General features: G+C 40.4%; 2 protein-coding genes across 3 annotated transcripts; one reads left to right on the forward strand and one right to left on the reverse strand.

The window, feature by feature from the left end:
- Positions 1–982: 982 nt before the first annotated feature.
- On the reverse strand, positions 983–11,213 carry TYW5 (tRNA-yW synthesizing protein 5). Of its 2 annotated transcripts, none has more exons than XM_075028081.1 (8): positions 11,000–11,213; positions 9,887–10,041; positions 6,780–6,849; positions 5,857–5,901; positions 5,195–5,332; positions 3,622–3,709; positions 2,979–3,095; positions 983–1,336 (listed from the first exon to the last, which is right to left on the reverse strand). In XM_075028081.1, the coding sequence occupies exons 1-8, from the start codon at positions 11,084–11,086 to the stop codon at positions 1,080–1,082; spliced, it is 957 nt and encodes a 318-aa protein (XP_074884182.1). In that variant the 5' UTR covers positions 11,087–11,213; the 3' UTR covers positions 983–1,079. The 2 variants fall into 2 exon arrangements, with proteins under 2 accessions (XP_074884182.1, XP_074884183.1); XM_075028082.1 differs by lacking the exon at positions 11,000–11,213 and adding an exon at positions 10,676–10,980.
- Positions 11,214–11,246: 33 nt separating this feature from the next.
- Positions 11,247–18,323, forward strand: MAIP1 (matrix AAA peptidase interacting protein 1). The gene is made up of 5 exons (XM_075028083.1): positions 11,247–11,727; positions 13,113–13,184; positions 14,953–15,079; positions 16,071–16,221; positions 18,051–18,323. Exons 1-5 carry the CDS (start codon positions 11,398–11,400, stop codon positions 18,127–18,129), a joined length of 759 nt encoding a protein of 252 aa, XP_074884184.1. The 5' UTR covers positions 11,247–11,397; the 3' UTR covers positions 18,130–18,323.
- The last annotated feature ends 8,805 nt before the right edge of the window (positions 18,324–27,128 follow it).

Here is a 27,128-nt window from a genome sequence, read left to right on the forward strand (position 1 = left end):
GCAGTTCTCAAAAAACACCACTAGAAGTAACAGACTGACCTAAGTCAGGTAAATGCTGCATTCCCCAGACAGCACAAGTAATAACGTCAGAGGGATTTCAAAGGGACAATGATAACCTATCTTTTCTGTGAGATGACCATCTTTATTTCACAAGGCTTTTGTAAGCACTGTAATCAGCTGAAAACTAACCATCTACAATGCCTGTACAACAGGCTCCATCCCAAAAGGTGCGATGCAACCCCCTTTCATATGGTAACATAATGCATCTCAAATGCTGCTGCCAATAGATTCCACATCTACTCCAGAACTATGAACTTCAGATTCTAGGACAGTAGCTGGATGGATTTGTGGGCACATTAGTTGCAAGTGTTTCACAGCTGCAGTAACAGCAATGCTGCCCGACTGCACTGGGACACTGACAGACAAGGTTTCCTGCACAATACATTATTCAGCTAGGAAAGGGGTAAATCATTTACTTTGCGGTCAAGCTGCTGCACAATTCTAAGCTTAACTTTGCATTATTAGTTAGCCTTTGCTTTTTTCCCCATGCCTACTCTCAGTTTCACCACAAGGGGGAGCAGAAACTCCCCACTCTTATTACCAGGCTATTACTCAAAAAGATACCATGACCGTTAAACCCACCACCAATAGCTTTCCTGGACCTTCTCTGAAACCACTATGGCTTTCCTAAACTTTAATAAACGAGGTAGCATTCAGGAAGACGTGGAGTTACTTCTAAGCATACATGCTGTCAGCCCAGCTCAGATACCAAAACTTTTGTTCAGAAAAATTTCAGTAGAACACTTCAAAAAAGTAGAGTTGTAAGTGCAGGCACCGCAAATGTATGCCTTGTTGTAGAAGAGAGACCATCACCAGATGAAGCAGACTGTGCACGCACTGCACATGAAGAAAAACAAGAAAAAAAATCTACAAGATAAACACTCATCTATAACAAAGTTTTTATCAACATAGTTTTTATTAGTCTTACAGAAAGTGCATGTATGTACACATGGACAGTTCCCACATTAACATACCATTTTCTACTTTCACAGGAGCTTGCTGAATTACAGTGTGTTATTTTATCCATAATCATTCCTATAGGCTTTTTCTTGGATGCGTAACACCATTCTCCGAGCATAAAAATCCCTATATTCCTCAGGTAGTTCTTCAAGTGTTTTCAAGGCCCTGTCCAAGATCTGTATAGCTCTAGAGGCTGCTGTGGGATCTTTATTTCCATAAGTGTCACTCTTATCATAGGACTCAGCAGGAAGGTGCTTCCAAAAGACATTCAGTGCCACTCCAAATTCCTCAGAAATTACATTGTGGAACCACAAAGCTGCAGAAAGAAGAACGTCTAAAATGAAAATTACTATCTGAAACTTCCATGTGACTCATAACAATTGTCAGAATCGCCCAGACTAAATCTAGTTGAGGAGAAGCCTCAACTACTCTATCTTTTGTTTATTTATAAATATTCATCTCTGAATATATTGTGTTGTACTAAATTTAAGAAGTTCTTCAAGACGTTTACATCAATCCATAATTTAACACAAAAGTAACAATTGCTGAAGTATAAAGAGACACTCAAATGTAAGCAAATGATAAGCATGTGTAGGATGAAAATAAGACATCTTCCCTGTTCACCTCACTCATCTGCTCTGAATGCAGTTGCTAATATTTTCGTAATGAAGTCATGAGGCTTTTCAGTTGAATCATCATGGCTGTGGTAAGGAACCAAAGACATTTTTGCCTCATTGAGTACATTTTAAAAATAAGTTTAATATTGTATATTTACCCTATTTCAATTTAAGCTAAAAGACTGAATGCCATGCTTATTGCATCCTAGTTGCTTGTATGTGCTGAAGACATAGAAAAGCTCATTCTGAGAAATGAACAAAAAGTTTCTTTCAGGTTAGGAAGAGGGGCTGCTTCTACCTTCTCCGTAATAATCATACACATTTCTCAAAGAACATCTTTTTTTCAGTGGTATGCATTCCAGAATGCTGACAAAGCTAGCACCATTCTCTGGACTCAAAAATCCCTATACTCCCCAGTCATTCTTAAGAGTGCTGAGTGTGTCTTGAGTTTGGACTAGCACAGCTACTGGCAAAGACAATCTAATATCTGTATTGCATAGAATAAAACAGAAATTATATATGCTGACATTAGCAACAGTGTGACATACCTTTCACAAACTGTAACCAAAAGTTTCTTAACAAAGAAACACAAATGTTAAGTTGAAAATTAAGTAATGAGTCCAAGGCTAAGAATCTATTTTAAAACTTCTGAAAACCTACTGCCTTCTTGTTTACTGGCCTGTTTATATTGCTCAGATAATAGGAAAAGCAACAGAATAAGTATCTGCGACAAGCTCATGATAAGTTAAACAATTAGTAACAAGTAGGAGTAGTTCAATAGGAGTAATTCAAATGCCTTTCCCTGATCACCAGAATTTTGTGATCTCAGCCTAGGAAGCAGCTTTATATTTTCTGCTTGTGCAGAAAAATGGTTAGGACTTGTCTTTCCATTCCCCAAAGGTGATTATAAATTTCTAGACAGTCCAATAACTCTACCATCCATAAATCTCATCAAATCACATGCCTCAGTTCTCAAGTGCCAAAGCTACAGAAGAACAGAAATGGTACTTCACTCAAATTCTGTCATTAGAAAACTCAGGTCACTGAAGTAATTTCAGAGTTCACAAGTTGATTTTTATAGTACTAATCTATTAAGACACAAATTCAGAAGCATACAGTGTAATCCTGAGGGAAGGCAAGATTTGTAGGTAGATGAAATAATACCTTTTATTAGGCTAATTAGTACAGTTGGAAGAAGTAAACAAGTTTTGCCAATGTCTTTAGATGCTCCTACTTATAACATAGAAATGCTTCAGTAACCTCTTACCATCCCTAGAAATGAGAAATTGCAAACAAAACTGTTTCAAAACACAACATGGTTGGGAACTATTTGTTACTTACCTGGAATAAATAACACATCTCCTGCTTCCAGAAAACACTGATAGCGCTTGGCTTTCACAAAAAGGGGATATTTCTCTAAATCTGGGTTATCCACATCCAGCACCTTTGACTTAGTACCTAGGAAAGTTTTCAGAAGTAATGAGTAAACGTTCCTACTCTTCCAACAGTAACAAAGCATTATCACATTGCTGGAAATGGCAGTTCTTGAATCAAATTACTGGTTTCTTTTTCTGTAACTCTTCTAAAAACCAGGGAAACCTGATGGCACTCCTCATTTACTGAAGAGACATGTTCCCCTGTTGTCTATATTTCTCCTGTAACTGCAATCTTATTAACACTAAAAGACACTTTCCCTGACATTTAAGACACCATTTTGAATCCAGACAGAACACTGTACTCCTCCACAGATAGGTGCTGAAAACAACCAGGCAAAGCTGCTGCGCTCCTTTGCAAATTTCCTAACCTGCCCCACTAAAATGATTAGCTTTGACTAAGGGAAACAGGATCAGAGTTAAGGGACCAAATGACTTCTTTTACATCAAGCTGTCCGTTAGTGATTTGTTTTTCTACAGTGCAACACTTGTGAGCTGGAAAGGCAACTACGATCACCAAACTCTGAACTAGATACATATGACATCCATACCTGATAAATATAAATACGGTGCATCTCGAGGACTATACAAAACAACTCGTTTTTTTCCTGTTACTTGGATTAAGAAGTTATCCATTACCTGGAATAAGCATAGTAAGAGAGATGTCAGCCAAGAGTTAAGAATGAATACATAGCTTGCAACTAATCTAAAGTATCATCAGCTTGAAAGAGGGAATTATTACAACCTTCACATGTTAAGAATTACCTAAAAGAGGTTCCATATATAACTAATCTAAAAAACTCAAGAATGTGAGTTACTTTATCCCCTTAGGTATTCTTGACAGATAGTTGTGCTGGTTTTGGCTGGGATAGAGTTAGCTTTCTTCATAGTAGCTAGTATGGGGCTATGGTTTGGATTTGTGCTGAAAACAGCATTGACAATGCCGAGATGTTTTAGTTACTGCTGAGCAGTACTCACACAGAGCCAAGGCCTTTTCTGCTTCTCACAGCACCCCAGCCTTGGGGGCGCACAAGAAGTTGGGAGAGAACCCAGCTGGGATAGCTGACCCCCACTGACCAAAGGGATATTCCAGACCATATGACATCATGCTCAGCATATAAAGCTGGGAGAAGAAGGAAGGGGGGGGATGTTCAGAGTGATGGCGTTTGTCTTCCCAAGTAACCATTAAAATGTGATGGAGCCCTGCTTTCCTGGAGATGGCTGAACACCTGCCTGCCGATGGGAAGTAGTGAATGAATTCCTTGCTTTGCCTTGCTTGCGTGTGCGGTTTTTGCTTTACCTATTAAACTGTCTTTATCTCAACCTGCAAGTTTTCTCACTTTTACCCTTCTGATTCTCTCCCCCATCCCACTGTGAGGGAGGTGAGCGAGCGGCTGCGTGGTGCTTAGTTGCCAGCTGGGGTTGAACCACGACAGTAGTATATCTGGAAAGACAATATTGCTTTCCAACAACTTTGTGTTTTTCCTTAAATAGGAATCAAGTTCTTCCATCTTAAAACACAAAGGCATACCATACTTTAGACATACAAACCAGCAAAATATAATACAAAATACATTTTCTTTCAGCATTACCCCTACCTCATTTTGCTGACTTTCTATTGATAAAGGATTCTTTTTCCTAATTATAATGGAAAAAACTATTTTTCTTATAAATAAATTTATTCAGAATTACACAGCACAATGTTAGAAGAGAATCTTATTTGGAATCTACCACATTGCAGCAACAGACCGCCACAATCATTGTACAATTACCAACAATCTGGCCATTAGAATAAAAAAATGAAGGTAATCTTAAAGACGAAAATGTTGAAAGTTACTGTGTCTCAGATCTTTAACTGAAACGCAAGACAGTAAAAAAAAAAGGGAACAACATCAAACATCATTTAAGATTACAAGTATGGAATTAGACATAAAAACAGTAAGATATTATGCCCACACAATATATCTATTTAAAATTCACTGTACCACTGAGTGTGATTCATTTCACTATTTCAAAATACATGAGGTTTGTCATTAACTGATCTATGTCAGAGATCTGCACCTTAATATCTCAACTCCTTAACACCATCTGCAACATTTTCTGCTAAACACATGTATTACCTACATCATAATGTGTCCATAACTGTAATCCAGCTGAGCTGATGCGGAATACACTAGAGAAAAACTGTTCCTTCTCAAAATACTCTGGAATCTGAACATCTTCTGCCAAAACAGGAAACTGCTTTCTGATATCTGCAATATCCTGAAACAAAAAGAACATAACTCTCAAGAGAACCATATACGCACATTAAAATAAGGGAGCACTTCACTATCATTTCCCATCATATGAAACACAGGGCTAGAACTTCAGCATTGGCGAATAGCTGGAAATAGCAATACTTTTTGGTGGTCACCCTTTCAGCAGTGACGTGGTCAACAATATTAATAAGAACAGCCAGAGAGCTGCTTTGAACCACGGCTGCTAGAAATCACACTGAAGAAGCAAGACATCATCAGAAATCCTTTTATATTAGTTTACAACAAAAGCTAAAGAATGGGAGGCGAGGAATGTACTCTTTAGTGATCAGCTAAGCTCTCATATAAGAGCAACTATTTTAGACACTTAGGTTTAAATATTCTGACCTAAATCCAGTCAGTTTCACAGGCCAAGTGACCATAAGCAAGTTGGGTGCCTGTACTACACAGCCAGCGGATGACAACAGGCTTTTAAAAAGATTCCTAAACTGCGACTTTACAATATTAGAACTGTAATCTCAAGTAACTCACCTTCCTAGCATCTTCACCCACTGATCGCAAATAGTACTTTTCATCCTGAAAAGAACACAAAAAGAGAATTGTTTTGGTTTTTTAATAAGAATTACAAACACACTTAAACAAAAAGCCTGTATTTTCTCATTAATCTAATGCAGGGCTTCATTAAAATATGGTACAAATAAATGGCATTTACAAATTCAGCTACTTTGTTATGCTGCCTTTACTCTACTGCTCCCTGCTGTTCATCCCAAGAAACGGGAAAAATACGTTAACTGAAAGTAAGAACAGTAAAGTGGGGCGAGACTTGTCAACTGCTTCAGCATTGCTGTTACTGAACAGATTCAAAGCAAATACAGATTATAATTTAAGTTCTTCAGAACACTGGTGCAGGAAGCTATTTAAACTGGCTTTAAAACTTACAGCATCCTATGTAGTATAAAAGGTAAAAAGCATGTCTGCATTCAAAACTTTTTGCTTCCTAATCACAGTTATCTGAAAAATCCCTAGTTTGAACACTGATATGTAAAGATAGCCGCACATCTGGTACTCACAAATTATGTTGCAATAAATCTGTATTTGTATTTTGATAGCAGATGTATTCATGACATTTTCTTGCAAAACACGTAAATGATACAGTTATTGTTCTAAAGCAAGGTTTGATTTCTAAATTTTGTGCTGGAATTTTTGCTGTTGTAAGCAGGTTTTGTTAACAGAAAGAGGATGGCTGAAGTTAACCACACTGTACACATACAAAACAACTTCCAAGAAATATTACTTCTCCCCACATTTTTCCCTTGGCTCCAAGCCACACAAAACAGTTAATTCTAAGATCGAGTGCTTTACTGGAGTAAGACTTTAAATTACAATTCGTCATTTTCCCCTCCATATACTGGCAAAATAACTGACAGAAGAAACTGTGACACTAAGGAAATTACCTCAGAAAGAAAGTACTCCTTGTGTTTGACTTCAGCTGCTCTTTGTACAAATACATCAAAAGGCAGAGTTCTGAAATATAAATATTTAAATCTATACAATGAATCAATGTAACAACACATGATCTAAATGCCAGGTTTAAAATCATAAATTCCCTCAGCATATCTAGTATAACTGAAGATTAAAAAAAAAAAAAAAAAAAAGAGCAGCATATTGTATTTAACATGGTGACTAATCAGTGTTTGCAGTGGATGTTTGAAGAGTTCTACCAAGATAGAAATCCTACACTTACAAACCTCTCTGCTTTAGTAAATTGTTCCAATGTATATCCAAACAGAATCATGTAATTGCTGAGGCTGGAAGGCACCTCTGGAGATCCTCCGATCCAATCCCCTTGCTAAGAGCAGGGTCAACTACGGTAGATTGCCCAGGACAGTGTCCAGTTGGGTTTTGCTTATCTCCAAGGATGGAGACTCTATAACCTCTCTGGGCAACCTGTTCCATTGTTTGACCACCATCACTGTAAAAGAAGGGGTTTTTTTTAAATAGTTTAACAGAATTTCCTATATTTCAGCTTGTGCCCATTGCCTCTTGTCCTGTCACCATGATCCACTGAGAAGAATCTGGTTCCATCTTCTTTACTCCTTCCACCAGCTATTTATACACTTTGATAAGATCCCCTCTTGAGCTTAAGAGGTCTGAATGCAGGTCATAGTGCAGGAAATTTCTTCACAGTCAAATTAGACTCAAACTGTGGCCAACACCTGACAATACTTGCTTAGACTATTTCTCTAACGGTGTGTCATTTTTAGGCTTGTTTACTGTACATTTTTATAAATTTGTAGAAAAGCTCAGCATCAAGAAAACTACTGCAGGTGATATACATATGTTTATATCTATGCATTTTCTGCTAGGAATCTGTGCATGAACACAGATACCTATCTTCATTTGTAGATCTATAAAATTTATTTCAGTTCTCTGATTTTTTTTATATATGTGCTACCTCAGCTGAGCAAAACACAGGAATCTTGGTATTTTCAAGTGGTTTTTTACAGTTTTCCTTGAATTTATTAAACACAACTTCAGGAGATTCAAAAAGAATCACTAGACATTACAGCCTGTCCCTCTGAAGTCAATAAAAGTGTTCGATATTTATTTAAACAATGGGAGCTTTTCATAAGGATTACAAATTTTGGCATCAGTTGATAGCTGAACGGCAAACCAAGCACAAGAAGAAATAGGACATGTATTCATTGTTACGAATATTGTTATGAATTCAATGTTGTGTTCATTCAACTTACCAGCTCATATTAAGTGTCACTGGGTAACGAATATATTGCATGTAGATATCAAATTTCAGAGCAACCACCAAGTACCCAGGGTTAAGAAGAAACTATACTCAAGCAAAATTTTTCGTGATCCTGTTATCCTTTCTATCGGAATGTGACCTGCATCTGACGGTACTTAGACCGCTTCTCGAAACATTTCAGGCTTGTTTGTAATAGTCAAATACTACAACCACTGGAGTCAATGGAAAAACAAACAAAAACCAACCCTCTGACTTCAGTTGAACTGTTGTATCATGCCCATTTACATTTGCTACTGAAGAAAGTGAGAGCAGAGCTCCACGACAGCTTAAACTGATGCATGCTGGTGCTGCCACAGCTTTGCTCTTGCTGTCTACCCTAATCATCCCATCTCCTTCCTTACGCTAGCACTGGCACTCATCTGACCTCATGGTGAACCTGCTTGCAAAGCTAAAACAGCAGAAAAACATTCAGATTTCTGCAGCACATCACAACATGGCTGGCTGAGTACCAGAACCAACACAAAGACCGGGTAGGAGCACACAACTTGCAACAGGACTGCAGTACTACTCACGTGCGTCAGTTTAAACTCATGGAACTGCATGTTAAGTCCTCAGTGTTTCTATTCGTTTAGTTCTACTTATTCTCCCTTCATATTAGAATCAGGGGCTTGCTGTGGAAACGGTCAAAGCTTCCTGAATTTCAAGTGAAGTAGGTGAAAGTCCTAACACCTGCTATAATGAAGCATCATCAGAGCACCTCCATATGGCTGTCTACAAACCAAGCAGGCCGGATCAACTGGATGTGAACTTACAATGAGAGAAATTCTAATAAGAAATGAAATAGAGGCGGGGGGGGGGGGGGCGGGAATATGGAGATAAGGCAAAAATCATTCAAGTACAACCTAATTTCAAAGATTCAGAAGTTCATTATGCCATGAGCAGAATACAGCATGATTATAAGGTGTTTTTTCTCCTGAACAAAAGGTTCCACTCATAGATACTTGTAGCTTGTTTACATTTACAGTGTATGCTTCAGCCTTCTTACAAGTTTAACAGACCGAACACATCTTGTTCCCACTTAGGGAAAACAACTAAAATAAAGGCATTTACCCTTGAGGAACAACACAATCACTGAGATTAGATGAACTCTGAAGAAATGTTCTGGCAGCTACATGAGAGGAACTTCAGGGGAGATCAAGAGTTTATGTGACCCACATCAAGATAAAAGAGCTGGTGAAACATGTGATATCCAGTAGTTCGAACATTCTGAGAACTGCACATGCTAACTTTGAAAGGAGCTTGGTTTTAATTAGTAACATCCCTCTAGAGTGGAATAGCGTGCCTGCCACATGCCAGCATTCAAAGAGGTTCAGACACATGGCTAGTCAGAAACTAGCACTATTCAGTAACACTGAAAACACACCATATAATTAGAACAAAATAGCATATCATCTAGTATCAAGGAGTTTTCGGTTTGTTTTTTATTAACAACAGCAAATGCCAGGCTCAAATTTCCTACAAGAGTGCTCTGTCAAAATATCTTTATAACACTTCTTCATGCCATCACTTTTAAGGCCCTGTTTGGCCCCTCCTTTCACCCTTGTAGTATTTATTCAGGGTGTTGAGATATTGGTGGAATGAAAAGTAGAAGTGGAAATCAAGGACAGTACTTTGATATGTAATTTAAAGTTTTCACAAAGTATCTTCATATTCTCACCCTTAGCTTCAAACAGATGCACTGTATGTGTGACAGTTATGAGCACATGCCATTACAATATAAGTGGCTTTGGAATGAAGTACCTATAGACAAAGTTCTTACTGAGGAAATCCATCTGTGGCACTGCAGAAACATGAATCTTTACTTCTTTAGATCCTTCAGCTTGGCTCAAGTAATCTACTGTCCATTTGGTTGTGCAAGTGCCCAGTTCCATTCCTTTCAGCACTACTGGCTTTCTCTAAAGAACAACAACAACAAAAAAAAATCAATGCTGAAATGATCATAGTATCCAGTGGAAAAAAATCAGAATTAGTTTTTCAGACTAAGGAGACGCAAACAAGTCAGTTGAATATCAGGGCCCACTATACAAAGTCACAACTGATCTCTTCACAAACGAACAATGTGAATCAGAACGCTGGATGTTGAAACAAAATGCAGTAAATTGTGGGACTGTTTCTCTATTTACTATATTCTCTTTCCCAGCAGGGTAAGGAAGAATACGGAGAGGCAAAGACAATTTTAACGCTCACTTTGTGCTGGGGCCCTTGAGGAATCTAGCCAGACTAAGGAATAGCTTTAGTCATCCCAGCCAGAGCTTGGCTGAAACAGAGAAAAGAGCGCACGGTGAAGGTGTAGCCTGTGAGCTACGGTGGTGCTATACGCTCTCATGGAGGAAGCTCTTTCTGCCTGTATTAAGGCTCCTTGACGCTGACAACCACGAACAGGTTTGATCCAGTGCACGCATGAAAATCAGCAGAAAGACACTTCTGCTTTGAATCGGGACCTTGGAGAAAAAAAGGAAGCAGCGCTGCCAAAGCAACGAAACCAGCAATCACACTTTTTTTAACCGCTGTCAAAGAAAACGAACTCACGGGGAGATCCGCCGTCAGAGCTTTTCAGCAGCTCAGAGGGATTTGCCTGCAGAAGCTCCTGACCTCACCGGCAACATCGTGGATCGCGACACCTCTCGGGAGCCACGTAACGCCGAAACCTGCGGCTTGTCCGCACCGGCTCTGCCAGGTCAGGAGGCGTCACGGGAAACCTTCCGTCCTCCCTCGTCTCCCCGTCCGGTCCCGGCCCGTTCCAGCGAGGCCCCGCTCACGACACCCAGCCGGCGCGAAGCCGGCCCCCCCGCCGCCGTTGGAGCCCACCCTCCCCGCGCCGGCCCGCCGAGGCGAGAGCGGCAAGAGCCGTACCCGGGGGTAGATGTCTCGCAGGAACTGCTCCCGCCTGACCCCGGCCAGCCGCGCCACCGGCACCACCGGCTGCTCCCGCCGCTCCATGGCCGCTTCCGCGCCGCCGAGCCGCGTCCGTCCCGCGCCGCTCCCCCCGGAAGGAAGAGCTCGCGCAGAAACGTTCCCCGCGGCCTCCCGCTAGGCGAGGGCCGGGGGAGCGGCGGATTCCTCCCTTCTCCGGGAGGCGGGTCGCGCGGTGAGCGCGCGCTCCCCTGAGCCAGCGCGGTTGGAACCGCCGGTCACCCGGGCCGGCACCGCCTCCGGAGGACGCCCCGCCATCAGGGAACCGGCGGCGGCGGCTCTGTTTCCCGCGGAGCGGTTGTTCCGGCCGGCCGGCCGGGGCGGGGACAGCGGGCATCATGGCGCTGCGCGCGGCTCCCGGCCGCGGGCGCTGGCTCGCGCGCGCGCTCGCGGCGCCGGGGGCGGCCCGGGTCCCGCCGCCGCCGCCCGCCGCCGCCGCCGTTGCCTCGGCCCTGCCGCTGGCCGGGCGCCGGCCGCTCCGGCCCCCCGCGCGGTTCGCCAGCACCGCCGGGCAGGGGCCGGAGGCCGAGGGTCCGCAGCGGCGGGTGGTGGTGGTGAGGATCACCAGCCCCTTCGCCTGGCTCCGCACCCGCTTCTATTATCTCCTCATCCGCCTCTACTTCGACCAGGAGTTCAGCATCGAGGAGTTCACCCGGGGGGCCAAGCAGGTGAGCGCCGAGCGGGCGGCGGGGCTCGGTCACCCGCCCGGCCCGGCCCGGCCCGGCCCGGCCCGGCGCCTCAGGGAGACGAGAAGGGCCTGTCGGCCTGCCTGAGGGGAACGGCGCCCGAGGCGTGCTGCTGTGCCCCGGCCCGCCGGCGGCCCCTTGGGGCGGCCCCGCTGCGGCTCCCGAGGGGGCTGCCGGTGCCCGGGTTTAATTTCCCACGCGGACAGCGTAGCGCCTGTGTTCTCTCGTGTGCGCGGTAGATGGAGTTCCCCACTTTTGGCTCCAAGCACCTCACTTCTGGGGGAAGTGAGGGTACTCGGAGGTGCGCTTTTTTTCAGACTTCTCTTGTTTTCTTTTCCCAGATTACACAATCAAAACGAGTTGGTTTAGCCGACCCCAAAATAGTGTGAAGGAAGGTGCTTCCAGATGTTTTGGAGAATTTAAGGAGACGTGCAGCTCCTCTTAGCTGGTTTTCCTAAAATGACAAAGCTTAGGCAGGCATAGAGCTGGTGCAAATATTTGTTTCTCCAAGTATATTAAGCCAGTAAGCTTTGTCAACAGAATGTGTCAGAGGCAGTGATCTCAAAGCTAATCATGTAAAAATTACGGAGTTAGCTGCTGTGAAACTTCAGTTGCTGTATTTAATTATAAAAAAAAACCAGCTCAGAACAACACACCAGGTGGTAGGGGACAGAATGTTAAAATGCTTAAGATCAAGTCAGGAAAGATAAAAAAAACCTACACCGAATTAGTTGCCATGCATGCAGAACCACCTGTTTTACCCTGTGCTGGGTTTTTTTGTGTCTTTATACTTGCTATAGAATCCTTCTGTCCACATTTTACAAGTACGTTCTTTGAATATGTAGAGGCATTATTGTATGCAAATTTACCTGCAAAATTGAGGGGAAAAGGGGAGTTGAGTTTCCAGAAGCTTAGAGACTAAACCAGATTTATAACGAAATTTTATAAACTGGAGCTTCTGTTTCAACTGAAACCAGATGAGCTGGGTAGAGGGGCAGGGGAATAAAATATTTACAGGGAAAGACGTAGACTGTTTGAATTATCAAGAAGAGAGTAAAACCAACTTATATAGGTTACCGTAATGCTTTTTTTTTGTAAGCTGTGCATTCACTTGTCTGTTATCAAAAGGTTTGATGCTTTAAATGAGAGACTGAAAAGAAACCTTACGCTTTTATCAGTTCATGGAATCACTTTTTTAATGCTGGAGGGCTTCCATTTCAATGGTGATACATCCTGCAAACACTGGAATCTTAAATCATGGAGTATTTGGGTATCTTGTCACATAATGATGGATTTGCCTGAAAAATAAGCCAACTTAGTGTTATTTGTTCATGTATTTCTCTCTTCTTTTTTTTTTGTTTTGGTAGGCCTTTTCTGTTGTTTCAAAGCTGCTGTCTCAGCGTAAACTTGACCTGCTGGATGAACTTGTATCAGCAGAGGTAAATGCTTTCCATCTTTTATTCCGGCAGTTGATTTTCCATTATGAAGTAACATGCATTCAACCTGTCATTATCTGCAAATACTGCCAGTTTGGGGAAAACAGCATAACGCAGAACAGGGCAATTGTTTGTCCTGCAGCTTTTTTGTGTTTAATTTCAAGGCGTGCAACTTAATTAAAAGTTACTGTATTTAAAAAAATAAAAATATTCTTGCCATTGAGCGTAAGGACCGATTGCCAAAAAGACTGCAGGTGTACCAGAAAGGACTGAAAGGCAGTGGGTCTGGATGGCAGGCGGAGTTGCATACCTCTGTTGCTGTTGGCAGATAGCTGATACTTTCGGTCTGTGCACCAGAATTCAGATGAAGAAAGGAACTGGTTTGTGCTCATCACCGCTGCACTAATACATTCCCACCCCTAAGCAGATCATACAGCCAATTACTGGTTTCGGCTGGAAGGCCTCAGTCTTGTGTCATGGTCTCAGGGATATGGCTGGCCTGGCTAGTTAAATGTCGGTGCTGTGTGTTCTGTGCTTTTATGAATTTTAATTGCTGAAGTTGTCTTGGCCTTCCCAGGGGACGGAGGTAGCAGATGCATCAGTGTCAAGTGGAGGAGATACCTCAGGTCTATGTCTGCCTTGTTACTGGATGTCAGCTTGGCCTGCCCTATTGCGACCCATGCCTTTGCAGCAAAAATTTTGGTCCTGTTCTAGTGCATCCCCACTGGACAATCTTGCTTCCTCTCTCTGAGCAGAGATAGCAATAAAATGTGAGTTTGTTTCTTATAGTTGTTTTGAAAGAGCATCTCCTCTTCCTCTGCTCATCTTAAATTCTTCAGGTGATCGGGTTAACATTGATCCAGAGACCTCATGTAACCAGAGCATGTAGTGGATGAGGCTGTTATACAACACAATTTTGTTGTTGCTTTGGCTAGTGAATTTTATACCTGCAAAATGTACTAGAAACCAATGTCTTCTAGTGAAGGATTGTCTTTTGCTTCCATGTGACCTCTGGATTTGTTTGTTGTTTAAAAATGGCAATTCAAGTTAGGCTAAAAACTGATTATGAGTCAAAAATAAGTGCTGCACAGCTTCATTCTTCCTTGTGACATGTCTTTCTCGTGGTGTTTGAGGTGATGCCTCTGTTCAGTTCATGCACCACATGCTTTTGCTACTTAACATAGCTGTTTAGGTCTTAGGACACTCAAATACTATGGATGTGAATGCGTTATGGAACTTAAGTCCCAGAGCAATGATTTTTCAGTCTTTTCTGATTTGCAAGTGTTTCAACTTTTTCTAATGGGAATGTGGATCCCAAAATGGCAGAGATAAACTTAGTGGTAATGTCACAGCTTTTCAAAGAAATTTGTGAAAGATAACTAAGAAATAATTGAATCAAAAGCTAAGGAATATACCCATAGCGAGAAATCATCAGTGAGAAGGCAGAGTGTAAGTATGATTGTGGAAACAAGCTTAACTGGTATTTTCTGGGTTCTCATGCCTTGCTTTGCAACTTCTGTTTTGACAGTACCTTTTCTAAACATTTTTTAAAATACTTGGTTTGCATTGGTTTGAGCAGTAAATGGATCTTCTTTAGTACCACTGAAATAGGGTTTGGGAGTGCCCAGACTTCCCTGTGCTTTTTCACTTCCACTGTTGTATATGTTATACAAGTATTTTAGCAATATAGCTTATTTTATTAACTGCAGTAGAAAAGATTGTTACTTCAATTTCCTAATGAAAAACTAAGTGACAATTTTCCTGAATTTAGGTACTTCAGGTGCTGAAGGAAAAGATTTCTTTGCTCCCCGACAATCACAGGGATGCTTTAGCAGCTGACATTGATGCAATCATGTATACAACAGAAGGAGATGTTCGCATTTACTATGATGATGATGGTATGTTTATAATTCTAAAACATTTCAGCAATGGGCAGTCTTAATTCCTTGTGTTGCTACTAAGCAGGCATTCTCCTTACAGATGTGTTTTTGAGTACTGTTTCTCATTACTTGTTTTTCTGTTTATAGTTCATCTATATATAATTCCTTGATTTCCTTTTAAACCAGAAACTGAGAGATTATTTTTAATAAGTCATGGTACTGTTTTGACTTCTGTTTAGGTTTTGCTCATTCCTCTTTCAGATCTTTACATAATTAGTCCTTAGTAATCTCAGACCACTCAAAAGCAATTATTCTACTGTATGCAGAAAGCTGTTTGCTTCAGCAATGAAAATACATCTTCCAAGAAGAATAGCGAAGGCTGAATAATAAAATAAATTTTGCTGTCTTCACTTCTACTCTGTTTTCATGGAATATAATTTGTTCTAGGATTTCTTGGTTTTTGTTTTTTTTTTTTTTTCTTTTATAAGTTAATGATGAGCTCAAACAAGTTTTTCTTTTGGTTGAATACCAGCATTATGTGCTCAGTTGAGATGGTTTATAGTCTAACCATGGGTCTTCCAATGAGTGTTTCAAATTGTCAGACCCAGTGAGCTTTTTTCCTGGTTTGGGTGATAAGAAGTTTTTTTTTCCTCTTAGATTCCTCTTGAGTTTGAACTACTCTCCATACTTTTGTAGTATCAGTAGCTGGCTTTGGACCTTAAAAAAAAGTGGTAACCAGCTTTTTTTCGTATGGTTTGATTGTGTACAATGTCATGCAACACTCAGGATAAAATACATACCTTTCTACAGAGTGTATTTTTATTGTTGCTAAACAGCATGAATATGGCTTTAAATAGCTTTATTATTCATTATTCTATCATGCATTCTTTATGGCTGAAGTCAGCTGCCCTCCCAGGGTCTCACTAGAATATATGCTAGGTAGCAAATAGGAGTATTTGACCAATGAGAAACATGAGATTGACCTTATGCTTTGATTTATTTCCAACAGGAAGAAAGTTTGTTAGCATCCTGATGCGTTTCTGGTATCTGAATGGTGCTAACCTACCTGATGAAGTACCAGGCGAAACCAAAGTTTTCCAGATTGTGTTTGGAGATGAAAGCACAAAAGAAAAGAGACATCTTTTAACAGCAAACTACGAGTAAGTTTACTTGTCCCTTTTTTTTCCTCCACATACATGGCCTAACTGTGTGGAAAGCAGTTTGGGAACTGGAGGCATTCACACTGTGCCAGTGCTGAACTCAGTATGTTTTAATTTATCTTGATTCTAATCTAAGTTAGTTCACATGCAGCTTTCCAGTTTTGGTTCTAGGGCCAAATTTTTTAAATACCCCTTAAAGTCATTATGTTATTACCTTGCTTCTGAGTTGACATTAATGGGAACTTTGTCAGGAAGAGCAATAGAGCACTGAATGAGGTTTCTGATCCTTTCCTATACTGCTTCTGCAGCTTTCGGGAAATAGGCCAATATCAGTTCTTATTTCCCATTTCTTGTAGCACAGCTAACAGCAATGCAGTCAAGCCAAGCAGTCAAGTGTGGAGCTGCTGGCTTGTTGCTTCCCACACGAAAGTCAGAACTGCAGTTAGCTGAAAAAGTAGCACGTGAAAGAGGAAATTATTTAGCCAAATTCTTTCTACAGAAATGCAGAACAAAGCAAGCATCACTTGCTGTTCAGATAATCCATGCCACTGATCCAATCCCTCAAAGCCCATGTTAGGTGGATGGATTTCCATAGAAATGCTTGTAAATAATGTCTGTGTTTGTGTACTGATGTCAGAGCAGTGCAGAAATATCTGCGCAGTTGGCAAAATGTATGGAAAATAACATTCTCAGAAGTTGGGAAAAGTGAGGATTTTTGTGTGAGAAATGCAATATAATCAATGACTTCTACACTCATGTTTGAAATGGAGAGACTATGGGGTCTAGTTGATGAGGAGCTCTGAAACAAAGGAAACACCCCGAGGACACCAGTGCTTTTTGCCTGGATGGATTTTTGTGGATCCATCCCTTAGGCGAATTCAGCATCTTCCTTAGAGTTGGAGGCTTCTGAGGCTCCATTAACCTCAAGAGCCTCCCCTTAAAGCCCTAAGTATCTTCCTAATCCCCAGCAGAGAGATCTTTGCAAGCGTGCATTCCTTCTGCAATTTACAGTGCTAACCTAAACTTGAATGGGCAAAGATACTACAGGGCTTGGAAGCCTAATCTTAAGTATTTGGGTGTCTGGAGAAGACAGTTTCCACGAGTGGATTTGCATGTAATTGCAAAGCGGGGAGGTTATACTGCTCTTGTCCACAATGTGCACGTTACTTGGGAGCATGAATATTCAGCTTGAAGTTCAGACTTGTCTTTAGATGACAAGCAGTCAAAACTGACCTGCTCAGGGAGGAAGGGAAGGCATTAATGACTGCAAAAGGAAGAGGAAGACTGAAAATAGGGGTGGATGTTTTCATGTCCCTATCAACAGCTGCAGAATTTTCTTTCAGGGAGATTCAGTACTACTGTTAGCTTGGTCTTTGATGTATTTCTGAAAATACATTACTTTTTAAAGTATAGTTCAGTAAAAATGAAAATTTTCAGGTAGAATGCATAGCATGTGATTTCCCTTTACAAAGCAGTTACCATCCCATTAAATGAAACCCTTTATTTAGAGGTGAAGATCTGCCACAAAGCTATATTCATGGTTACTGCTATGAAAACTGAGTGCTTTCTTGATGTCAGGGTCTTTGCTGTTGCTGCTTGATCCTGTCTGTGGGATCTGAACCGAAACACTCTGAAGTCAGTGTACTTTGTTTCTCACTATAGAATTAATTTTGATCTTCCATTTTGGGCATAAGCATCAGAGTAAGGAGTTTTTACAGGAATAACTTTGAAGTAAAATATTTCTTCATGATTTCTTGTTGGTATTAGTAGCTCTTTAAGGATCAGGTAAATTTTTAACAACTCTTCACTTACTGTCTTTCCTTTTCCAGGTTCCAAAGGGAATTCACAGAAGGAGCAAAACCAGACTGGACAATTACACGGATTGAACATCCAAGGCTATTAGAATAAATGCTTTCTACAGTCTTTTTATGTACCATTGTAAATGTTCTGATGTAACAAATACCAGGCTTTTTTTGGTCTCTTTTTTTCCCTTCCTGCCTTCTCCTCCAAAAGAGGAATGAATTTTGTATGTTCGATTTCCTGAAATTGTTTCTGAAACTTACACTATGCTGCAGCATTACAATAAAGCCTTTTCCCTGGAACAGGCTAGTACAAGTTTAATTGGTACTAATGCTCATCCAAGGCATTTACACAGCATAGTTTCACACGGGCTAGTATTACGGGTATGTTGACTTCTTACATTCTGAGAAGAAATGGTACTACTTGAAGATAAATTTATGTCTGGTGGCCCTTCTGAGTTATTTTCCTGTGTTTCTTTTTTTCCCTAGGGATTGTACAATATATATATGCAAGATGAAATAGAGGTAGATGGACTCCTTAGATTGTCTAGCCTCAGCAGTTCATTTTGAGGTAATCTTGCTTTTGAATATATTTGAGATTAAGGAAGTTGGAACCATTATCAGTATTTGGTACAGTATTGGAGTAAGAAAAAACTTCTAGCACTGCATTGGGAAAAAGGATCAAAGTGGTGTTTGTTTTTTTTTTTTTTGAAGTAAAACCAACATTCCTTTCAATTCGGTTACATACAGGCAATTCCAAGTTTAGAGGTTTATGAAAGAAAAATCAATCGAAAACATGAATTTAAAAGGAGACCTGATAGTGAAGCTAAATGAAGTCCTCTGTTTGAAATGCTTGTTGAAGAAGTGAGCAGATTGTTAAAATTAGATGTTGTAACTGAACAATTTCGCGATTCTGAGATTGTTTCTGAAACATGAGAGTCCTGGTGTAAGTACCTTGAGGTTTTTATATGCAGATCAACAGGAGATCATCATAGCAGGTTTTTTTTATCCCCATTTCAACTTTAAAGATAAAGCTAACTTTCTACCCAGGCATGTTGTAGAGATTCGTGCAGTGTTTTGAAAGTATGAAGTGTAATTACTGTGATTCACAGTAGTTGTGATTGAAAGGTATAAATTACATTTTCTGTAGTTCAGCTCTTTTGATGCAGTGATTTAATGAGAAGAATGTTTAAAGCTTATCAACAAGTTTTTTTATGTCACATCTTGGCAAAACAATTATGGTAATTTTTTTTGCCTTAGCAGCAGCATCCTGGCCTTATAATGGAGAATTTGTGATTTGTCCTCTGGACAAAGTTCGGTGATGACAGAGAGCCTTGTCTTCAGGGGAGAAACAAAATTCTGTATTTAAAATTATACATAGCCATTTTGTACACAGTCAATCTGGAAAAGTTTGAGGCAAAGCGAAAAATATTGGAGTGATGAGTAGCATGCCCAGTTTGGCCACTGAATGATGTGCTGCAAGAAGCTGCTATCGGATGTATTTGACATAGTAACAGGAGAAACAAGCAGAACACTAGTGAAGTGTGCAGATGCACTTCTAAAAGGAGTCATTATTATGGAGCAAAAGAAGACAAAAGCCAGTGCAGCCATCTTTATATTCAGGACATCTGCTTTCACATTTAAGTAACAGAGGTCTATCTAGAAATGCTGGTATGTCTTAATTTTTAATTTGGGTTACTTTATTAGTACCTTTTTTGTTATATTTGATATATCAAAACAGGAGTGTCTGTCATGACTCATGAGGGGTTACCCTTTTACTAGCGAGTGCTCCATTTTTTGTAGCAAAGGCAGAGTAGAAAGTTCTGTATGACTAACAATGAAAATAATTTTTTTTTTGTTTTGCTCACTATAAAATTGTGACTTGATAGGAACATGCTCCAAATTGATGATAACACAGTTTTGCTGAAGAAAAAAAGATGTCATTGGAAATTTACATGTGCTATTTTGTTCTTTCAAAGTTGTGTTTGTCTTGTGGGTTGGAAGGGGGGACAGCTGTTGGATGTTTGGGTATTTTTCCCCTCTAATCTTAATTTTAAAAATGATCCTGGAGACTACCACTCTCCATCAGATGCAGAACTGCCCATGGCCTTATTGCACCATAAATAAATTGGAAAGGCACATAAATTACTAAGCTTACTGTACTGGAAAGTGGTTTGCTTCCACAGTGAATAAAACTGGTGTAATTAAAGTGGACTTGGAGACTAATATTGGCTTCAGAAAAAAAATCACCAGCCCACCCAAAAAAAAACACCACAAAACAACCCCAAACCCAGCTTGGAAGGAATGGGCAAATGTACATCTTGAAGAAGAGAACATTGAAGTTTACAGGAAGCTTTGACTCCTTTTTTCCCTGCCATCCATTAATTATCTGTCATAAATCTGATCGTCATAGCAATTAATCAGACTGAAGTGAATGTCACTGAAGGGTGTTTGTCATCTTATGGCATCCACATTTTTTCTTGTGGAAATACTTTTCTTCCATGTTGCTTGTTCAAGCAAAACAGGAGCTTCTCGTTTCTGCTTTGGCCGCCAAAAGTACTTACCCAAACCTCTGATTATCTAAGATAAGAAATGTATTTAGTGTCTTCAAGCTAGCTCCTAGTGAATACTATTTCTATATACTATCAAGGTTGTCCGAAATTCTCATGGCAAAAAGGATGAGTAAAGGGTTAAGTTTGCTTCATCTTGATCTAAGACAAAGATGGAGGAGAATATTGTCTTGTAAGTTGGGGATTTCCAGTGCTGCCATTCAAACACTTTACTCTTAAAAATCATAATACTAACTTAAGTGTTACAGAATTTTAAAAAAGAGCTAAAGAAAGTGTTTTATTAGAAACATCTTCATGATTTGGGAGTAATGATGCTGAACAGGGAACAATAGAATGATGTGGGGATCTCTGTGTCACAGTATGCTAGTGCTCCCAAATTCTCTTGCTGATTTGTCCCAGACATCATTTTAGAAATCACAGTGTGTAAGGATTTGGGTGTGCTTTATTTCCCTTCCACCTCCATGCCTGACTTCCATTTCTGTTGCTTTAAGTCAGGGGGACAAGTACAATTGTAGTTATGGTGTACAGCCTGTAAATCCCCATACATACCCATCTAATATTTGCAGTTTTAGCCTGTAAACGTCTTCATTCAGACCCCAGTAATTCTTGAAAGCAATGTTGCCAGGTTTGATGGTGATTTTTAGGGTAAAATTCATATCTCTATTAGCAACACTGACATTTCTGATTCATATGCAGAACAGGGAGGGGACGAGGTATCTGGACTACACTTGAACTGGGGATGGAGATTCAAAGTACCACATTCTTCTCCCCTGGGCGAAATCGAAATCATGTTTCTTTAGGTTCATGTGGAGTTTGGGAAGCCTTTATTTATTTATTTGTTCATCTAAAAACTGTGGTTATGTTTACTAATTACTGACAGCTGCTTGACACACTTTCACTGCATGTGTCTAAATCTTGACAAGCACTGATTAAATCTGGCCAACATAAAACCCATTAATTTGCACACCCCACTCACCAGTAGATGGCCTTGGTCACAAAGATATTGTGGCTGAGAAGTGACTGGCATTAATGAGAGTGTAAGAGGGATAATGAATAAAATGGTAGAGGCATTGATTCTCATTTAAGTGCTATTTAAATCATTTAGACTTGTCTTATTAAAAAGTCTTGATATTCTTACTGGCTTTCATCCTGAGTCAACGATAGCGTCTTGTGTTCTCTCTGCAGTGCTTGCTCATTTTAAAGTGGCAATTTAACAGCATTCTTAATGTGGGAATTCACATGGGCACCTTAGTGTCTGACAGTAGCAAACCTTAGTTTTATATTCACATTTTAAAGTATGTTTATCATGTTGATTGTGGTCCCTTTCCCTTCATTCCCAGCATTGTCTGATTAATTAGGGGGCCGCGTTCAATTTTCTCCAGTTTTTAAAGCATGTTCAAGCTTGACCTTACCTTCACTTCAGGTTATATTTAATTAATTATTTTCAGGTGTTATGGCTAGAAAGCTGTTTTGTCACAATAATGATCATAGTCCTTCAAAACTTCAAGTCCTGTTTCTCTTTTTAGTTGCGTGGTTGTTGTGGTTTAACCCCAGCCAGCAACTAAGCACCGTGCAGCTGCTCACTCACTCCCCCCCACCCAGTAGAATCAGAAAGAAAAAGGTAAAATTTGTGGGTTGAGATGAGAACAGGTTAATAGAACAGAAAGGAAGAAATTAATAATGATAATAATAACAATAGTAAAATGACAATAGTAAAATAATTGGAATATACAAAACAAGTGATGCACAATGCAATTGCTCACCACTCATGGACTGACACCCAGTTAGTTCCCAAGCAGTGATTCTCCCCTCAGGCCAGCTCCCCTCAGTTTATATACTGGCCATGATGTCACATGGTATGGAATATCCCTTTGGCCAGTTTGGGTCAGCTGTCCTGGTTGTGTCCCCTCCCAAATTCTTGTGCCCCTCCAGCCTTCTTGCTGGCTGGGCTTGAGAAGCTGAAAAATCCTTGACTTAGTCTAAACATTACTTGGCAACAACTGAAAACATCAGTGTGTTATCAACATTCTTCACATACTGAACCCAAGACATAACACTATACCAGCTACTAGGAAGAAAATTAACTCTATCCCAGCTGAAACCAGGACAGTGGTTAAACTTGCTTTCTGCCCCATGTGCCTCATTGGCTACAGGTGGGGGGGCCTTTGAGACTCCTTGCAGGCTGTAGTCACATGATGGTTCCCAGCTTCTGTGAGATGGAATACAAGTGTGTGTAGTGAGAAGTGTTTTCGGTTTTGTTCCTCTCTCATCTATGGATATGACAGTTGATCTCTAATCGTTGGACCATGGGCGGGCAGAGGAAGAGGTACTCGGCTGTTAAAAAAGCAAGCATTGCCTACACAGCTGTGCTTTTGCTCTTCTAAGGGAAAGGTAGCTGGGTCAAATGGAGTTGCACAGTGAGTACTGACAACAGTAAGTCATAGGGATTTCCCTCCTTGTCTTTTCCCTTTTTTTTGCGTTGCTGATGTGCTGTTCTCTTGGGGTTTTTTTACAGTCCTGCCAAATAGGGTGGAGGTTGAGTAAGTCACTGTACATTTGCAGCACTGTTGAAAATGTCTCCTTTGTCACAACTCTGTCTCTTACGTGTATTTTGTCTGAATTCAGTGATGTATGCTTTTCCTAGCGTAAGGTCCTCCTGTTGAAGTTGATGGGGAAACTGTCATGTATTTTAATGGGAGCAGACTGCAACTTTTTTTACTGCCTTTGAAGTTACTCTGTCAGAAATAGAGATGAGCTATAATTAGATACACTGTAGTGTCTCTTGTGTGCCATTTTCTCCCTCCTCTGCTGTCACAGAACAAGACTTTTGATAGTGAGCTTCATGCTGTAGTGCTTGCGATCTGTGAGGGAAAGGAGCAGGACAAGCAAAGCAAAGTACATGTATAAGCAAGGTCAGATTATGGTTGTGTTAGACTGCCAGGACAAGATTGTCCACGTGGAAAAATCTGCCTTTTTGGTGTTGGAGATCTTCTATCCCCAATTTGCTATTGTTGCACCTGGTAGAGGAGATGGCATTTCACCAAGCACGCAGCTCTTTGCTTTAAGGACATGGGAGATTTGGCACATATAGGGAAACAAGTGGTGACTTGAATGTTCCTCTAAATTATATTTTGCAGTTGACGGTAACCTTTTACATAACCAGCTATACTTCTAGCCTGATTTATGTATGAGGGAAGTTGGGGAGGTGTGGGAGAGGCTGCCCAGGTAAAGCTGTGGTAAATCAGCGCAGCTACAGGCTGTCTCTGCCTTGCACTAATTAGCAGCTGGCACATCCCTAGGAATCAGGAATGAAAAAGGGGAGGGGTGGAAATGCTTTGATAATCCCTCTCTTCTGAACTTTCTGGAACTATTTAGCAAGTGCAGCATCCATAACTTAATTACCAGCTGCCGAGTCTGGAAACTAAAGTTTCAGTGGTGCAATTAGATTAAGTGGGTAGCCTTGTACAAAGCCCGTGGGTCTGTCAGAGTGTCAGTTTCTGTGCTTGCTGGTGGTGTTACGCTGTTTGAGGACCTTCAAGCTTCTTATCTCTAGTACAGCCTAACAAGGTCATTACTTGTGATGTTATATTTTTGTAATGTGTGTATCATTTTATAAACTGAGAACTGATGAATATAAATAATGGTTTGGGGGATTTTTTTAATATACTTTCAGAGGGAACAGGGTTGAGGGACTGCAATGTAAAGTGAAGAGCAAGCCTAATGAAAATGAATTTGTGTAGTCCATAACTCATGTCATGCAAGGCATTGACCATTAAACAGGTGAACATCTAATCACTGCTGGCTTGACCGGGGTGGAAATTAAGTCATGAAGAGATCTACCTTAGATTGGCAGCTGCCTGAAATCTCTTATTTCTTGTATGTTCAAAGTACATATATTATTAAAATCTGTAATGTGCTTAGTCAGGCACTTTGTCCTTTTTAATTACCAATGGGGTGACTGTCCCTTGAGTCTATCTCAGGCTCAGCCCCCTACAGCAGAACATTCTGAGCTGTTAGCCTGTTCCCTACATTTTTGTCATTAGTGTCATTTAAGTCACCCTTTTTTCTCTGAGATAAGAGGGTTTTTTTCATCAGGTAGAACAATAGAGAAATCACTGATCCTCTGGGTGTGGTGTGCACTGCTTGTTGGTAGAGGTTAGGATTTTCATTATTTATACACAGAATTCTGTATGGACTTCTGCTGAGAAGTGCTTTCAGAAGACATCATTCCTGCTGTTGTAGTTCAATCTCTGCCTATGAAAGCATGGTGCAACCTGGTGCTGAGAGAATTAAACTGTGTGATTTCACCGTTGCCATAAGCTTCCAGCCCTCTGTCCAAGAGGATAGTAAAACATTTGTACAAGTACTTGTAAAGATAGTAGACTCATTGTGGCTTGGCTTGTAAGCTATTAGATTGTGTAGCTCCTTAAAAGTTTCAGAAGCAAATTGACAGATCATATTTTGAGTCTGAATTTATATCAGCCTTCAGCTGCATTAAAACAGTAATTATAATAAAATCTTAGCTAGTGTGATTTCTGCTGTAAGGGAGTGCTTTTTCTGCTATCACTCACATTATACTGTGGTGGGTTTTGTTTGTTTGTATTTTGGTTTTTATTCTCTCCTAAACACCAGCAGTTAGTCAGGGCTGAAGAAAGTGTTCCATTGCTGAGAGATAATATAGACATCTAAGGGAAAGTGGTTTCTTTATCTGGTCAGTCATTCTTAAATGTTTCATATTCTACTTGCAGATTCTGGATTGGAAAAAGCTTTTTTTGAATGCCAGATTGGTAAGGTTCACTATCTTTCTCTGCAGTGGAAGCTGTTGTTTCCTGATGGAATCATATGTGTGTGTTTTGCCCAGTTTTCTGCCAGAACAGTGTCCCTAGGTACAGCTTGTGCTGCAGGGTCTCCTGCAGTGTACAATTTAATCTCTTGCTTTCATTTCACTGAAGTATATGGATTTTGGCAGGGGTAGCTGGGTGAAAGTTAGTGCCTGCATTATGTTCAAGATCTGCTTAAGGGATCTAATGGCTCCTTCTGGCAAAATCTGTGAAATTATAATAGCAGAAGTAGAGAGAGGAAGGGGATCAAAGGTGGATGGTAATGCAAGATTCATATAAAGAGGAAGCTGTATGTGTTCTGACTCTAGAGCAGAAGCTGTAACAGCCCTGAAATAGAAATAAGTTTAGAAAAACTGAGCAAAATAAAAACATTGTAAGAAGGTCAGTGTTCTGACTGAATGTTGTTATCTAGCTGCTCACCTCTGCTAAAAGGTAGGTGAGTATTAATTTTTCTCAGAAATTTCAGTGTTGTACTTGTCAGGACACTACCTCAAAATCCTATAAGAAATTTTTTCCACTAGCGTATTGGCAACCTAAATAGACAATAGAATTTGTCTTGATTGTATGGTAAAAGTAGGATAATATCTGTGTTATCAGGAAGAAACTAAGTCTAGAGGATTTACAATGACTTGCCTCAGTTGTGAGGGAAGTTGTCAGAAAACTTCAAAATGTGAAGATACATCTGCTGAAGCCTTCATGCAAGACCCTGGGTTACTTCTCTTTAGCAGCAGTCAGTGCCTTCTCATGAGACCGATATATTCAGTCTGCAGTCAAATGGCCTTCTTGCTTTTCTACTTACTTTCACACAACCCTCTTCTTTCCTAACCTTCTTGCAGATGGAGCATTTATACAGTGGCTAGTTCAGGTTAGCAGGTGATACTCATTTGCAGATGCATTAATCTCATTGGAGTCCCAGAAAAAACATTTAATTGTCTTTTCTCAAACATCTCAGTGTCTCTAATAGACCAACCAGAGCTGAGTACACCGCTGCAAATAAGCCTGCTGTATTTCTCTGGTGTTGGAATAATTTCCTCTAAATTCATACTTTTGTTTAAGTATTCTCCAGCTTGGTTTGCAGGATCTCATTTTTCCTGTTAAGCATAGTAGCAAAGAGTACTTGAGATTTCTCCACAGCATTGTTTCTCACCCTGTGTGTGACCAGCAAGGACTTCTTTCCTTGTGTCATTGGACAAAAAACCCCAATGAAATATTACCACCATAGTCTCTTTTCACTTTGTTTTTAACCCTGTGTGTTCCTGGTCTTTCTACTATATTCAGTACGTTCTTCTCTTCTTGTTCCTTTTGCTTTCTTTATGGTGCATTACGTGATGATTTCTTTCATCCTGTGCCCAGAAAAAAAACAAACCAAACCTGTGTTTCAAAGATTATGCCCAAAGCTACTTTATAAAAAAAAAAAAAGGTGGTAAGTTTGCTGATTCAGACATGCAAAAAATGCCAGAGGAAGGCCAGCATTAGTTTCCTGTTCTCAGATTTTCATGAGCTCTTATCTTGCTGCTTGTCTGCATGTCTCTGCTGGGGCAGGCATAGCTGTGTCACTTGAAGTCAAGGCCTGTCTGGATGCAAGTGATTCTGAAAATTGACCAGAGTACCCTGTCACAGTGCATGCCCCCTCCCGCACAGGTCTCTAGTCATATTCTTCTTACATAAATCGATATCCTAACTCTCAATATGGTTTA

Source organism: Buteo buteo, chromosome 5 (genome assembly GCF_964188355.1).
Source record: "Buteo buteo chromosome 5, bButBut1.hap1.1, whole genome shotgun sequence".
Lineage (NCBI taxonomy): Eukaryota > Metazoa > Chordata > Aves > Accipitriformes > Accipitridae > Buteo > Buteo buteo.

Excerpts from the sequence above, each read along its gene's own strand:
- MAIP1 (XM_075028083.1), top strand. The coding sequence starts at position 11,398 with ATGGCGCTGCGCGCGGCTCCCGGCCGCGGGCGCTGGCTCGCGCGCGCG. Across the intron at positions 11,728-13,112 it reads TCACCCGGGGGGCCAAGCAG|GCCTTTTCTGTTGTTTCAAA; the intron begins GTGAGCGCCGAG and ends TTGTTTTGGTAG. Across the intron at positions 15,080-16,070 it reads CATTTACTATGATGATGATG|GAAGAAAGTTTGTTAGCATC; the intron begins GTATGTTTATAA and ends TATTTCCAACAG.
- TYW5 (XM_075028081.1), bottom strand. The coding sequence starts at position 11,086 with ATGGAGCGGCGGGAGCAGCCGGTGGTGCCGGTGGCGCGGCTGGCCGGG. Across the intron at positions 5,902-6,779 it reads AGGAGTACTTTCTTTCTGAG|GATGAAAAGTACTATTTGCG; the intron begins GTAATTTCCTTA and ends TGTTCTTTTCAG. Across the intron at positions 3,710-5,194 it reads AGTTATGGACACATTATGAT|GTAATGGATAACTTCTTAAT; the intron begins GTAGGTAATACA and ends TGCTTATTCCAG.